Source organism: Rhynchophorus ferrugineus, unplaced genomic scaffold, assembly GCF_030347505.1.
Source record: "Rhynchophorus ferrugineus isolate W39M unplaced genomic scaffold, kcgeb_rfMv2 rfM3, whole genome shotgun sequence".
Taxonomy (NCBI): domain Eukaryota; kingdom Metazoa; phylum Arthropoda; class Insecta; order Coleoptera; family Curculionidae; genus Rhynchophorus; species Rhynchophorus ferrugineus.
This window is the reverse complement of record NW_027472582.1, coordinates 30,966,612-30,980,494: the sequence shown is the minus strand read 5'-3', so window position 1 is coordinate 30,980,494 and position 13,883 is coordinate 30,966,612. Positions and strand designations below refer to the sequence as shown.

The 13,883-nt window shown below is 31.4% G+C and overlaps 2 protein-coding genes across 7 annotated transcripts in view; both read left to right on the top strand.

The window, feature by feature from the left end:
• The window catches only part of LOC143193586 (pseudouridylate synthase RPUSD2), a 662,639-nt gene extending 659,497 nt beyond the window's left edge, over nucleotides 1-3,142 (top strand). For all 5 annotated transcript variants that reach the window (XM_076399898.1, XM_076399897.1, XM_076399896.1 and 2 more), the window contains one exon: nucleotides 272-3,142. In XM_076399898.1, coding sequence (XP_076256013.1) covers nucleotides 272-349 — 78 coding nt within the window. In that variant the 3' untranslated portion in view covers nucleotides 350-3,142. The remainder of the gene's footprint in view (nucleotides 1-271) is intronic.
• A 5,526-nt stretch (nucleotides 3,143-8,668) lies between these two features.
• The window catches only part of Pka-C3 (Protein kinase, cAMP-dependent, catalytic subunit 3), a 55,615-nt gene continuing 50,400 nt past the window's right edge, over nucleotides 8,669-13,883 (top strand). Inside the window, exons 1-2 of one of the 2 annotated variants that reach the window (XM_076400379.1) lie at nucleotides 8,669-8,870; nucleotides 9,330-9,521. In XM_076400379.1, the coding sequence (XP_076256494.1) occupies nucleotides 9,353-9,521 (169 nt within the window). In that variant the 5' untranslated portion in view covers nucleotides 8,669-8,870; nucleotides 9,330-9,352. The remainder of the gene's footprint in view (nucleotides 8,871-9,329; nucleotides 9,522-13,883) is intronic. The other variant, XM_076400380.1, reaches the window with a different exon arrangement.

Here is a 13,883-nt window from a genome sequence, read left to right as displayed (position 1 = left end):
AAAGATCCAAAGGGCATGTTAACGTCCTCCAAGCCCAATATTTTTAGTTTGAAACTAAACCTTTACTCTGCATTTGTTGAGATTTGTGGATGTATTTTTTTGATGAACTTTTTAATCCAAATGCAGATGGCAAAGTTTTACATTTACTATTTGATCCCCAATAATGAGTAATGATTATTAATTAATTAGAACGTCCACACTTCGTTCGTTAAAACGTAGACAAGTAAATAGTTTTTAATAACTTATTAAAAAAAAATTGTTTTTTTTTCAGGGACCTGGATGGGAATTTGAAACTGAGCTTCCAGAATGGGCTAAGGTTGACTGGGTGGAACCAGACATATCTGAGTGATAATTGTCGAAGCGCTTGTCTCTATTAGTAATATAAGGCATCTCTTATCCGCTCTGTCTTTCCATTGCTCTTAGAATCTATATACAAGTGTGTTCAATTAAAAATCCTATTTAAATGTCGACCTCTTTAGTGAATGATGTTGAGTTAATTTCAAGTAACTATTTTGCTACTCTACTACTTAGGCTTCCATATTCTACTAGATTCCTTTATATACGTAGTGTGTGTTTATAAATAGGATTTTTAAATGGTCATTCAAAAAAGGGTATAATTTCCCATAAAGGCAGGGTCCAATAACAATCACGTAAATAAATGGCATTTTTCTTCATATTAATATTTACCTTAATTTATGGCCTATAAGAGATTTTTTGTATAATTTTTAATTTATTCTACAGCATTCTATGAAACTGATATATCTATATTGTATTATGCATATCCACAAAATTTTATATATCATTTAAATTTTATACCAAGTATTTTAATCAATTCAGACCCAACAAAAAAGTAGACAAATAATTAATTAACTGTTGTTCATATTATATTCTAAGAATGCTGAGGAATTAATTGGGAACCCTTTCAGCATTGTGTTATTTTATGTTAATGACATTATAAGCTGAAATGGACCATTTTGTACATTTAGTACAAATAATTTTGGAAAGAATAATTGATAAAATATATTAAGTTACAATTTTGAAAACCAAACGTTTATCAAAATGTAGATTAAAAAGTATTTCAGTGCTGGGTATCATTTAACAGTTGGTACTAGCGGTGTAAGGAAACATCAATCAAAAGTATTTTTATATATATTGTAAAAAAATCTAAAAAACTCTATCTGTACGTCATCGTTGTAGTAATTAAGTGCCATAGTTATTTGTCTCTAGAAACTTAGTGAAACGTTTTTGTTGTAATTTTTATATACTGTCAGTCTAGTTTTTTAGTAAATTATATGGGTTATCTCGATAAAACATTAAATTTATCGAGATCAATCTGGATACATATTCTAATTTCATTATAAAATATCTTAACATTTGTACATGAACTATGTAAGCTAAAATACTAGACAAATTTAAATTAACTAAATTTATATAAAGTACTGGAATACATATTGTGCCTTGGATGTGTATTTTAACATCATTTGCAGAAGTAAATATAAAAAAGTGTATATCCACGTTTTCATATCAGCTTCGGACCCTTGCTTAGTGTAAATTACTGTATTAGATGTGTTTCGCAGGACAAAAATAATATTTTTATCATAATAGTTCCAATATACAATAGAGGTGTTGAACATGTGAACATGATTTTTGTTTAATTAATTTACTATTACAAATCATGAGAAAATGCGTTATAAGTTTATTTTATATTTAATTTCGTATCATTCAGTATGTTTTATGATTCTTGTTCTGCGATATAAAAGAAATTACTGTTAAATTTTATATTAAAATAAAGATAGAAGCACTGACCCGGATTGTTAAAAATCAAATGGTGTATGTTTGTTGAATAGTTTCTAGTACATTTCAGTTTTTAGCATTCTAATTTTAATACACATTTTAAAGAACTTTTACATTATGATTTTAACATATTTTTCAATATGTTGAATGAATAACATTTTTGTGTCCCCTTAGTTATTATGTAAAAGTATATTAAACACGGGTTTAATCAAAATAAGCATAACTATATGCTGTTTGTGAAAAGACAGTCAATTGTGTGATAATTAGTTACTCGTTTTTAAACTTCTGTTGATTATTATTTAGTGCAATTATTTTATATAATTTGAGGATTCCAACGGAAATTAATATATCTAATGATCTCAAGACATTATCATCGAAACATTAATGGAGATTTTAATATTATCTCATTGCAAATTAAATATGTTTAATTCAGTTTTGTTTAAGTTAAGTTTTTCTATATTATTTTAAATTTTAATTTTATCCAAATTGATAGTGTCCATGTTTTTGGGTCATTAGAAAAAATAATCGTTACAAAGTGATATTTGTTTTATGTGTTTGCGCTTAAATATGCTTGCTTGAGGATTTAAAATATTTTGCAACTATCTTTAAAGGAAAATACATCTAAAGGAGTGTTCAAAATAGGCAGTGAGTTATTTCTACAGTTGACAATAGGGAACATGACCTGCTTTGTTATAACTTTTTAATATAAATCTATTAAATATTTTTTAGTGTTTTGAAGTTTGTAAAGACAAGAGTTCACAATTTCTCCCTAAAAATTATTGCTTGACATGTAACTAATGCTTTCTGCTTTCAAAAATTATATCTATACGGTATGGAATAATGTACCAGCTTACTAACATTTAATTTTTGGTCAAGTAAGCAGTATTAGTTTCAAATCAAAAAAGACAAGCAAAACATTCAGACAATAAGAACGGTGTTTGCATTTCTGTTAAGAGTATTATCATTACTTTATCACAAAGGATTGTTTTTAAAATTCCATAATTGTAAGAACTTATGTATTTGGTCAGTGCTTTAGGGAATAAGATTTTATGATTTTTTCAGATAATTTAATAAATACCAATTGTTTCAGTTTAAATTGGCCATACACATAATAAATATGGTAATGATTTAAAATAAAATCGATCTAAATTAACGCACAACTTGTATGTTTATGTCACTTCCTAGAGTAATTTAAATTCTCTGCTTTCCTCAATTTCAACATGTTAGAAAATGCCTGGTGTATGGTCAGTTTAGTTATATACTATTTGTTAAAGATAGTAAGAGTAAGTCTTGTAACAGTATATAATGTAAAAAATTGTTTACAAATAAATGCCGTTAAAAATCATAACTTATTTCTTTCTATTGATGTTAGTCCACCTCCAGGATATTATTAGGAGCCTACAGTTTAATAGTGATTCCTGATCTCGTTTATCTATTATAATAATTATTGTTAATTAATGTAACAATGATTGACAGTCAGTGCCTCAATCAGATATGTGCCAGGGATCGACGAGCTACATACTACTAGCTGCTTTGAACAATTAAATGAAGAGCTATCGGGGGAAAATTGCTATTGTGTATATCGGTAGTTTTTTGGTTATAACCTGTTGAATATAGGTGATTGCAGCGCAAAGCTTTCTGCCGTTCTTTTATTACTGAAACCGTCGCATTAGTTGATGGATTGACCTAAGGACTTTCCCTAGTGCATATAAAATCTGCTGATTCTATACAACATTTCAATTTATCTCGTATATTATCCTAAATATAACCCATCCAATATTTGTGATTACGATGCAAATTCTTCTTCTTGTATCGGAAATTGTCTCTTTAAAAAGGCAGAAAAATTAAGGAATGTAGAAAGCATATGAAAAACACTTTTTGCAAAATGTGTTAATGTCTATTATAAATAATTAATATTTTTAATTCATACAGCAGACTGAATGACGAGTGTCCAAGTATAGATAAAAGATGGGACAATTTTAATATGTGAACTGACGTAAATCAGCAATTAATAATGAATCAAAAATAAAATAAAATGTATCCAGAATTAAAAACATCTCAGGAAGTATTTTATTTTGTGAAATTTTATACTCCTGTACTTAAAGGCTACTTCCTGTAAGAGATTGAAATTCAATTTTATTTTGTTATAGGTGAAATATATTAGACTGATGTAATAATTCGACTGAGAAAATAAACAAATGCATAAATTTTATGATCTAATTATTATAATATATAACTTTAAAATTATTTGCTTATTATTAATTATCGTGGTGTTAATTTTTTAATACGTTTTGATATTTGTATTGTCTATTAATATGGACTCATTGGAAATTACATTTTACAAGTTACAAGACGAATTACAATTTATTTTAAACTTTTTTTCAAAGGGATTTAAGCTGTCTAATTTACTGTAATTCGATACTGTAAAGATAACTTTTAGTTATTTATAAAGGCAAAACATTATATTTAGAATTATATTTATTATATTTTTACTTATTTTATTTATTATTAGAATTATATTTTTACACAGCCGTTGCTACTCTCGTATTTAACATTAAGTTACTATATTGATACCAGTTGGATCAAAGTTATCATATATCATATGTCAGGGAAAGCCTGTTTGGAAACGTAAAACAATTTCTTGGGGAGTGAGAATTATATTTTTACACAGCCGTTGCTACTTTCGTATTTAACATTAAGTTACTATATTGATACCAGTTGGATCAAAGTTATCATATATCATATGTCAGGGAAAGCCTGTTTGGAAAGGCAAAACAATTTCTTGGGGAGTGAGAATTATATTTTTACACAGCCGTTGCTACTCTCGTATTTAACATTAAGTTACTATCTTGATACCAGTTGGGTCAAAGTTATCATATATCATATGTCAGGGAAAGCCTGTTTCATGAGATTTTAATGATTGACATGCATACATAGTGGTTGCATGTAAAACGGGCAATATTCAGCAATTAGTCTACTAGGACATCTAAAATATGGAAGAATTTAGACAGTAATAGGAAATAAATTCTCATAAGACGGAAGATGTAAAAATGATGGCTTTCCTTGCTGAATAGTTGATCCTTTTTAGATTAGGAACATATTATTGTTTTAAATGACAACTTCGTCGCATGTGTTATATCGCACGAGTCATATAGCCCTGTGTATTTGAAGGAATGAAATGATGTTTTTATGTTAAGACTGAATGTTGAGATGAGTCTGGACATAAGCGGTTGGGTTATATTAGGATACATTTAAGGCCTCAGTATCGTTTTGTTTCCACAATCAACAGGTCAAATGATTAAGTGGTTACAGTTATAATTGATTAAGTCAGATAATATAGTTCTTTAAAGCAAAATAAAAGTTAGCAGCTGAAGCTGTAAGGCCACAAATTGTAGGTGCCCAAAGAGCTCTAACCATAAACTATTCTAATTGGGAAGCATTTAACCCTTGAAAAACAACCACTGTCCGTAGATTCCACATGAATCGCAGTTCATCTCTTCAAATTGTACATATCTAGACAAAATAACGCTTTGATCCTTTTCAATCCAAATTCTAAACCGTTCATCACCATTATATCCTATAGGTCCTTTTCTCACTAGGGATATAGACATAACATGTTGAATCATAATCCTTAGATGTTTGGTTCGCGGCTTCTTTCCATTCCACAATTTATAAGGACTAACACCATCTACAGATGATTTTCCCGTTCCATTGAGAATATATACTGCAGTGTTAACTAACTCAGCCCATAATCCTGCTCGATAGGTCACTTCTGGATTTGAATATTTCAAGGTCCTGGCCATTTCAACTGAACTGTAGTATTGTTTCGCTCACAAACTCCATTCTGCTCAGGAGTGTCGGGTGCCGTCAACCTTTGTGTAAGATCTAACCTCTTCATTGTCAAACTCCTTGCCATTATCACTCAGCATCTCTTTTACTGAAAGTCCTAATGTCTTTGTGTGCCTTAGAAAGTCCTTCTGCGCTTCAATTACCTCTGACTTTTGTGCTATAAAATAACAAAACCTAAATTTTGTACAATTATCCTTAAATAAAACAAAGTAACGCTTCTTTCCGAACGATTCATCTAAAAGTCCACACATATAGTTGATATTAGTCCTGGGATTTTTAATATCTCTCTTGTATGAAATGGTAAACGATGTGCCTTTCCATATATACATGGTTCACAGATTTCTGATTTATCTATTTTGACATCAATACAAAAATCCTTGAGCTTCGCTTTCACATGACGTTTATCTTGGTGGCTCCCTCTCTTATGATTCAACTGTAACAGATCAGATTTGTTCAGGTAATAATGGTTTAATGGCTGCTTTGTACAGAGTACCATTTACTGCACGAAAACCATATAACTTCAATTGATCATGAATCTTTACTGAACGGGACATAGGTGTTGACTCAAACTAACTATTCTTATTTCGGTCATGAGCAGCTAGAACTAAAAAAAGATTTTTTGGAAATATTCGATACATACCAGACATCCTTCAATGTTCTTTTCTAGCACTTCTAATGCATTGTGGTTGACTGAATGCTTCATAACTGACAAAATAATCTGGCCTATTTGTCATATGGTTTATAGCGCTATTGTCAATCCACCAATTGTTTTCATTTACTTCTGCAGAAAGAATCTCACCGCATGACGTTAATAATACTGTGTACTATTTATTTGTTAAGTATTTAATCTCAAAACTAATAACCTCAAAGGAAAAATATCCATTTTCCTTTCGGACACGAAACTGGACAAAGAACCTGTTGAGGTTTTATGGATATTATTTTATATACTGAGATTAGTTTTAACAAATAGTTTTATTTAATACACCTATCTAAACAGCTGAAGACTTTATATAAACGAACTAATGAATTAATCTTATCGTGGCTTCTCTCTTGACTCACACTTGTTTATATCTCTGACAATTACCTAACTCGAAAGTCCCTAGAAACTAATAACATTTTATTATTGTACTTAACACAGATTCTTTATTTTAACTAAAGAAGAAATATTTACTTTAACAAAACTAACAGGTCATCTGAAAAGTCCCCGGCCTGACACATAGATGGCGGTACTATAATTAAATCCATATGTTTTTTAGTTAGTGTTAACGCTCAAAAAATGCGTGTATACATTTTACAGTTGTCGAATCATTAGTTCGTGAATTATAGCATTTTGAGAGAAACAACTTTTGTTATTGTGAAAAAATATGGATAAAAAGGAACTTTGCATGTTGATAAAATATTGCTTTTTGAAGAGAAAAAATACAGTTGAAGCAAAAACTTGGCTTGATCCCGAGTTTCCGGACGATGCCCAGGAAAAGGATTGGTATGCTAAGTTTAGATGTGAAAAGAACACCGAAGACGGTGACCGCAGTGGACTCCCAAAGGAGGTTGTATGATAGTGCTCTGTGCAAAGTGGGTGCCGCGCGAGCTCACTTTTGACCAAAAACAACGACGAGTTGATGATTCGGAGCAGCGTTTGAAGATGATCAAGCGTAATAAACCCGAGATTTTGCATCGATATGTGACAATGGATGAAACATGGCTCTATCATTTCACTCCGATGTCCAATCGACAATCATCCGGGTGGACTGCACACGACGAACCCGCTCCAAAGCGTGGGAAAACGCAACAGTCGGCTGGCAAGGTTATGGCATCTGTATTTTGGGATGCGCATAGAATAATTTTCATTGACTACCTTGAAAAAGGAAGGACCATCAGCAGCGACTATTATATAGCGTTTTTGGACCCCTTGAAGGACGAAATCGCCGATAAACGGCTGTATTTGCAGAAAAAGAAAGTGCTGCTTCACCAAGACAATGCGGCGTGTGACAAGTCGGTAAAAACGATGGCAAAAATCTATGAATTAGGCTTCGAATTGCTTCCTTATCCACCGTATTCTCCAGATCTGGCCCCCAGCGACTATTTTCTGTTCTCAGATCTCAAAAGAATGCTCGCTGGGAAGAAATTTTCGCCGAATGAAAAGGTGATCTCCGAAACTGGGGCCTTTTTTGAAGCAAAGGACAAATCTACAAAAATGGTATAGAAAAGTTGGAGGGTCGCTATAATCAGTGTATCACCCTTGAAGGGAATTATGCTGAATAAAAAAAACTAATTTTGCCAAAAAATGTGTTTTACTATGGTAGGCCGGGGAGTTTTGAATTGATCTGTTAAGTCAGCAGAGCAAAAAATATCAGAGGAAACTTGCTCAACGAGTCTAAACATTCACGTAGAGGGATAAGAGCTGCGCTCACAGATGGAACCTTTCTCATAAATAAATAAAAATGGAACTAACAGTTTGGAAATTGAGTAATATGAGCTTCTTGTTTTGAGATAGATTACCATGTCGCAGAATAGAGAACAAAAAAAATTATTCCTTACAATTTCATCTTTCTTCTACTTTTATGGATTGTGAATGGTCGAGGAGTTCTTGTGACGTCGACTTCGTTTCTTGATCGAAATATAGGGAAAATAGTACCCAAAGAAGAAATCGAAAATAAAGCGAAAATATTTTTCAATTATCTAAATAAATTTTATTAAAAAAACTACATATAATTTATAATGCCTTATAATAATTAGTTTGTAAATGAAAGGTGACACTAAACATAGAATCCACGTCATATCAATGCAACTATATTTAGTAACAATGTGTCATTAGAATAAGATGTTTCAATAAGATTGCAAGATAACTGAAACTATATTAAACGATTTATATTTAAAATATTTTATTGACATGTTAACATGAGATCACTTCTTCCAGTAAAGTGTTATCAGCTTTTATCTGTACAATAGTATTAATCCTATAGCGAAAAACATATTTTTTGAGTGTCGCCAACTAATTGTAACATATTTAGAAATTGGCAGTAGTTCGTCTTGGAGTATCACCGATATTTACCACTTTCCCACTTTCAGGCGTTTCTCGGTTTCGTCTTCTCGCTAGTTGTCGTTTGAACATCGCGTTGTTAGCTTCGGACGCTCTGATCAAGCGTGGACGCAACACGTGTGCGACGGATTAATAAAACTTTCGCTTTTTTTGGTGTGGGAAATACCTTTTCTTTTTTTCCTGTACGGTACGTTTTAATACTGCCCATCATTTATTACATTCTTTAAACTTCCTCTATACTGTCGTAATTTTTATATCATAACCCTTCTTTAATACAATATACCTAATACATTAATATATAATAGTTTTAATGCGTTTTTTAAATATTAATATGTTTTAAATTGTTTTTTCTCCCTATTATCCCTTATTAACTGTCTGGTGGTTTTTTTTATTCAACATTCAAGTCGGTATTTATTTGTAAATTTCATGTTAGATTATACTAAATAAAGGGGTTATTAGGAATTTTAAGTATGTTTTGAGATTTTTGAAAATCTAGTTATTATTATAGATGATAGTATTTGTAATTTTTTTTGTAACGCATTTTATAACCGTTAACGGTTAATTTTATATTAAAAAACATTAAGCATTCATTCCTACAAAAAGAAAGCTTTTGATTTGTCCAATTTACTAGAAAATACAATTGTAGGTACATCAACAATAACCATAAATATGGCAGAGTGGGTCAATGGTGTAATTAGAAGCCGTCAAGAAAGTACCGACAGTTTAGATTCCTCATCTGCAAGAACAAACACCGAAGAAAACACTGATTACTCAGATTCTGAAGATAACAAAGAAGATAATTATGATATCGAAGACTTCTCTATTATAAAAACAATCGGTAAGTTTAAATGTTTTTATATCATAGTTGTTCGACTTTATAATTTAATAATAATCAAAACAATATAAATTTGAATTAATATGTTAAGTGGGATATTTTATCTTTGTTTTGAAACAGTACTGCAATTTTCAGTTAGCGACATTTAGTATTAAGAGATGAGGAGTGGTCAAACTGTTATGAATGTGAACGAACATAAGAGAATGAATTGCTTTCGCCAAGCTTTTTATTTAAACATTTAAATAAAAACAGAAGGTTATCATAAAAGTTCATCGAGTTGAGCAACACGTACAATTATCAAGATTTTATTAAACTTTTTTTTGGTTTCACTAGCTAAAATTTTAATAACAAGGAATATGTTAACTATTTATAAAGATATTCAGTTACAGATTTTAAATTAATTAAAACGTATGTAAATGCAACAAAGCTTAATATATCTTGTTTATCAAGGTGTAAAAGCAGATAATATATCGTACAAAATTTCCTTTGAACTAAATTTGGTTGCTACAAATCACGTTTCATTACATCTAAATATATATTGACCTTCTTAATCAGAACGATATGGATATTTATTGGGTTAGAATTGATAACAATTATATTAATATTCACATTACGGAGAAATGGGAAATTTTGAATGTATGTCTATAAAGATGTATTCAGTTTATGTCTGGTTGAAGGTTTATTTGTTTTTATTATTATGTAGTTAAATATACAGTCTATCCAAAGTAGCCGTGAACCTACGTCATCTCAGTTTATGACGTCAAAACATCGCGATTTTGCCGCACGAACTTTGAGTTTTAGTTTATTTAGGCTTTGACGTATAATAAAATTCTAGTCTAAATAAAATAATGAAACAAAAATGTTGTCAAATATAATTTATTTTAACATTACGCATTAACAGTACTCAGTATTACATATAACAGTACATCTAATGCATATAACAGATCAATTGAAAAGTCTCCGGCCTACCATAGTAAAACATATTTTTTTGGCAAAATTAGTTCTTTTTGTTCAACATAATTACCTTCCAGGGTGATACATTACTATTTTGTAGCACGATTTTTGTAGTATGATTTGTCCTTTGCTTCAAAATAGGCCACAGTTTCGGTGATCATCTATTCATTTGACAAAAATATCTTCCCAGCGAGCATTCTTTTGAGATTTGAGAACGGGAAATAGTCGCTGAAATAGTAAAAAAGCAATTCGAAGCCCAAATCATTGATTTTTGCCATCGTTTTCACTGACTTGTGACACGGTGCATTGTGTTGATGAAGCAGTACTTTCTTTTTCTTCAAATGCGGCCGTTTTTCGGCGATTTCTTCCTTACATCGACACAAAAACTGCTGTGTATTACGCTTGATCATCTTCATACACTGCTCCGAATTATCAACTCGTCCCTATATTCGGTCAAAAGTGAGCTCGCGTGTAGGTTCCGTAGAGCTTTCTCATACCCAAATATTCCTGAATGATGTGATGACACTACATTACAATTATTCAAAATACTCATACAAAATAGAATAATCAAAATACTACTTACTACTAGTGAATACATTTATTAGCAGTATATGATTAAGCTTGCTTTAAAGTTACTGTACAATAAAAATAAACTTTTTACAAATATTTACCTTATCAGTTAGTATTTGGCGGAAAAAACCATCACTTAGTGACCAAGTATGGTTTATCTTTAGAAGTATTATTGTTTAAATTACAGTAATACACATGTGTGTATTACTATAATGTGTAAGTGTTTAATAGGTCCAAATTAAAGTATGTACAGGCTGGGGATTAATTTATATGATTTCAATACAATAGTGAATATATGACGTATAGTTAGCCAATCAATATCGCGTATAGTTTAGGTTTTGCTGATAATTTAAATCTTTTCTGGATAATTTTTGTATGTTCCATGATCTCATTTATTTAATCTGTTACTTGCTGTTACTCTTTGTTATTATATTTGCTAATCATTGATGTATTTTCTGTTAATAATATGCGTATTTTTGTCAGTACTATAATATTTTGAATTACGAATTGTAGAGATGTTAGTTTAATATAATTAGAGATATTAGCCGGCTTGGTTGGCGCTGTGGTAAAGGCGACGGGACGGTTCTGTTGCGATAGTTGCGGGTTCGACTCCTACTGGGGCATGGTCCTAAATTTTTTTTTTGTAATTGTTTAATATTTGTTATTCTAATTTGAGGCAACAGTGCAAAATCAGTAACCAGGCTGGTTAAGACCGGATGATTTCTGGGATGTTTTCTAAGTTAGTCACTCACCATTCGGTAGGCTGAATGCCGAGGACCGCGATTCGGAGCCCACGTTAAATTGTAGGTCAAGTCCAAATAAACCCTCCTTAATAAAAAGGAGAAAAGAAAAAAAAATAGAAATATTAATTTATTGTTTGAACTATACCGTTTTCTCTAGGTAAAAATAAACAATTTTTTTTATCTTCTCATTAACCTCGTTTTTTAATATCAATATTTATCTGGAGCTATAATAACTGTAATGATTTTGTACGGTATAATTATTTATTAAAAATTTTAACACTCCCCATATACTTGATTTTAAGAATGATTATATTAAGAATCTTTCTGGAGTTTGTTTACGGCAAATGCGTGTGAATTCCAAAATAGCAGTGAATCAGTTTTTTTTATAAACCGCTGTAGTATATTATATTACGCACACTATGCTTATTTATATGTATATCGAACATCAATGTAGTTGAAAAAATTTTATTCATTATTCAGCTTGCCAATAACATAATTTTTTTGAATTAGTCAAATGTCGAAATATTTTTGGCCGGTATATTATCATAATATATGTCCGATACTATATTGTCAAATAAAATGTAATAGAAAAGCTTGTTAAACCCAATTATTCTATTTATAATAAAATAATCGGTGATGTTATTTATAAATTATATATTTTCGGTCATATGTAAATTGTGGTTATATGGGCGTAAATTGTTATATTATGTATCGTATTTAATCATAAAGAACTTTTAATAGATGGGGTAATTAATTAATACTTTATAATATTTGGACGAATACGTGACAGTAAAGTCACCTATTAAAATCTATAAATAGTAATTTATCATTTGTTTTGTATTAACAATATTTGTGGGAAGTTTTATTTTTATATAGTGGAACTATAGAAACTTGTGGTCAATAAACTTATTAAGATTTAAGTGTGGGAGATAAAGAGATATATTCTAATATAAATGTTTGCGTATAACATTTTCCTATTCTAATATAAACGAAACTCTTATAATGTAAGTACATCGCTAGACACCACACCCATTTTTTAGAATATCCACTAGCGTATTAGTCACGCTATACAACACTTTCCTCTTGAAGAAAGGACCAATTTTATGAGGCTCTTTTTTTTGACCCGGAACCGGGAAGGGGAATCCTATTACGGATACCTGGTCGGGAAGACCCGCAGGAATAAGCGAGTTGGACTGGTTATGTGGAGACTGCCTCTGGGCTACCCACTAAACCCCACCCTATCAGCTGATCCAATGACCCTAACTGATACTTCTTACTGTTAATAAGGAGGGTGCCCGTAACCGGTAACACCGTTAAGAGGCACAAGGGCCAGGCAAGGACGTGGTGTCATTATCACGCAGCTTGCGGTATTTATAATTTGGAGTTAGAGCACAACGGGGAAGTGTCGGCTGTGATAAAATAAGGCCTCGAAGAGCCGAATGAGTTATTGGCCTAAAATATCGGCTAGCTCGGTAATACATCTATTGTCCGAGAGACGAAGAGTGGAGAAATATCTAGAGTAAACTTCGGATATAAAATCGTGAACTTGGGGGACGTCTGTTTCTCTATGAATTTGATTGTTCCTGATGAACCAGGGGCATTGATTATTCTCCTGAGAATTTTGTTCTGAAAGACTTGAAGACGTTCCACCTTTTATGAGGCTCTTGTTCCGTCTGGACACCTTGTCTCGTGAAAATAATAACTTTCTCTGACGTATTGTTACTGACGATGAGATTTGATCTATAAACTAATGGATTATTCGAAGAAATCCATTCACATCGACACCGACGCAGAATATTCATGGCCATAAAGTCTTGCTGTACATATTATCGAATGAACAGACTCTAGGGTATACTAAAATTAAACTGTTGCTGCAGATATTTACCAACGTCAATTGTATAGACTGAATGACGTACTGTTGCAAAGAAGACCAGCCACAGCGAAAAACATACAGAATGTCATTTTCATCCATGCTGCGTCACGCGTTACAGAAGTTGTGAGGGAAAGTTCTACTGCACAATTTTCTCATATTAGTGCACCATAGCTTGGTTGATAAATAGTTTTAAAGGATGAAATTTAATCAACGATTGGATTGCTG